Genomic DNA, 2,300 nt, shown 5'->3' on the forward strand with positions numbered 1-2,300 from the left:
GAGGTTTATAGATATAAGGTGATTATTGCAATCCTGAAAAAAATTATCAATTATTCTTATGGTTTTTAAACTGAGTAGATTATACTTGGAGAATGAAAAGTTTTTAAGTTAGTCAATTGTAAAACTTATCAGAAAATTAAATAGTTTTGCTACCAACGAGGCAAATCTATGTTAATGATATTCTTCCTGTGTACTTCCATAGCCTTGGCTTTGCATCTAGCCTATAGCCCACACTACTTTTGTTTGATTAAAAAAAAAAAAAAAAGGGCTTCCCTGGTGGCGCAGTGGTTGAGAATCCGCCTGCCAATGCAGGGGACACGGGTTCGAGCCCTGGTCTGGGAAGGTCCCACATGTTGCGGAGCAACTAGGCCCGTGAGCCACAACTACTGAGCCTGCGTGTCTGGAGCCTGTGCTCCTCAACAAAAGAGGCCGGGATAGTGAGAGGCCCGCGCACGCGATGAAGAGTGGCCCCCGCTTGCCGCAACTAGAGAAAGCCCTCGTACGGAAACGAAGACCCAACACAGCCAAAAATAAATAAATAAATAAATTAATTAATTAATTAAAAAAATAAAATTTCTGTAAAGAGGCGAGTTTGGCGGAAAGGAAAGTTTGCTTAAAAAAAAAAAAAAAAAACAGGTCTCTGCCGCGGTAGGTGGCTGCGAGAGGCAGGGAGGTAGGTGGGCCGCGTCGCTGTCGCCTCCGGTCCGTAGCTTTGCCTCCCTCTCCTGTTCTGCCGCGGGCCCACGATGCCGCAGTACCAGACCTGGGAGGAGTTCAGTCGCGCAGCGGAGAAGCTCTACCTCGCAGACCCTATGAAGGCACGTGTGGTTCTCAAATATAGGCATTCTGATGGGAGTTTGTGTATTAAAGTAACAGATGATTTAGTTTGTTTGGTGTATAGAACAGACCAAGCTCAAGATGTAAAGAAGATTGAGAAATTCCACAGTCAACTAATGCGACTTATGGTGGCCAAGGAATCCCACAGTGTTGCCATGGAAACGGACTGAATGGTTTGAAATGAAGACTGTTTGTCATGTTCTTAGGAAGTAAATATCTTTTGAATTTGAGAAAGTGTTGGGACAGAAAATACTTTATGTAACTAAGTGGGCTATTCAGAAGCCAAGAGATCATTTTTTGTACTTTTTTTATGTTTTTTTTTAATGTTTACTTTAGAGAGCTAGGACTGTAAATGCTTTCAGTTAGAAAGCCTTTATTTATTTTTGGAAATGGAACAAGGAATGGCTCTATCTTGGAAACTTTTTGCAGATTGTTTGATGTTATGCAAAATAAATAATTACTCTCTGGTAAGTTTGTATCAGTAATTTGAAAATGAGATATCAAGAAAAGCCAATTCTTCCTTAAATTTAGTTAATCTGTCTTTAAAAGAAAAATTAAATGGAACCATTTTGCTGGATTGATATGTTTCTTTTGGAGCATAAATTTTGTGCTGTTGATGACCAGCGTATATAAAATACGGTAACTGGAATTAACTGTGCACAGCAGTATAGCTGATTATATATGGTAGTGTAGTCTCAATTATATCTAAAAATAACTATGAAAACAAGTATGCTTTACCTTAAACTTTACAAATTTAAACTATATTTTTAAATATAAGGGATTCATAGTATCATTAACTTGTTGAGCGAAGACTAACTTTGAATCTAATTTTCAGTGCTCAGAAACATCTGCTGTTACTTTAAGTGCATGAACAGAATGCTCACTAATGGATCGAAACCACCATATTACAGAAATATTTGCCATCTATATTTGCCATCTATATTTTCTCAGAAGGGCTAAGGATTATTTGAACTGTTAAATTTTTGCATACCTCTATGACACCCCAACCCATTTCTCTCATTACTTAACCAAGGTGTTAAGCATGACTCTCACAACTGTTCTCCATTAAACCAGAAGTATGATATTATTTGATATTTATCTTATATTTGTAACCTGAGTTTTACCACCTAAATATAATGTTCATATGTTGATTCCTACATTAAAATATTTTTTGTTAAGAATTTGTTGTGTTGACCAGCATTTTAACATGGAAAGTTCCATTAGCCATATGAATTTTGGCATGTTTCAGAGAGATCAGTAAATAAAATATTACATGAATAAAACAAACAAAAAAAAGAACAGGCTTTATTTTTCAGGAAAGTTTTAGCCTTACAGAAAAATGGAGAAGATAGTACAGAGAGTTCCTACATACCCTGTACCCAGTTTCCCTCTATGGCTAACATTTTGTATTACAATGGTATGTTTCTTACAGTGAATGAACCAAGAGTGATATGTTATTATTA

General features: G+C 36.8%; 1 protein-coding gene across 1 annotated transcript; it reads left to right on the forward strand.

Annotated features, from left to right (window-relative positions):
- The first annotated feature begins 681 nt into the window (after positions 1-681).
- On the forward strand, positions 682-1,125 carry LOC132349246 (signal recognition particle 9 kDa protein-like). Its single transcript, XM_059897504.1, has one exon. It carries the CDS (start codon positions 747-749, stop codon positions 1,005-1,007), a length of 261 nt encoding a protein of 86 aa, XP_059753487.1. The 5' UTR covers positions 682-746; the 3' UTR covers positions 1,008-1,125.
- Positions 1,126-2,300: the final 1,175 nt, after the last annotated feature.

Source organism: Balaenoptera ricei, chromosome 15 (assembly GCF_028023285.1).
Source record: "Balaenoptera ricei isolate mBalRic1 chromosome 15, mBalRic1.hap2, whole genome shotgun sequence".
NCBI classification, from domain to species: domain Eukaryota; kingdom Metazoa; phylum Chordata; class Mammalia; order Artiodactyla; family Balaenopteridae; genus Balaenoptera; species Balaenoptera ricei.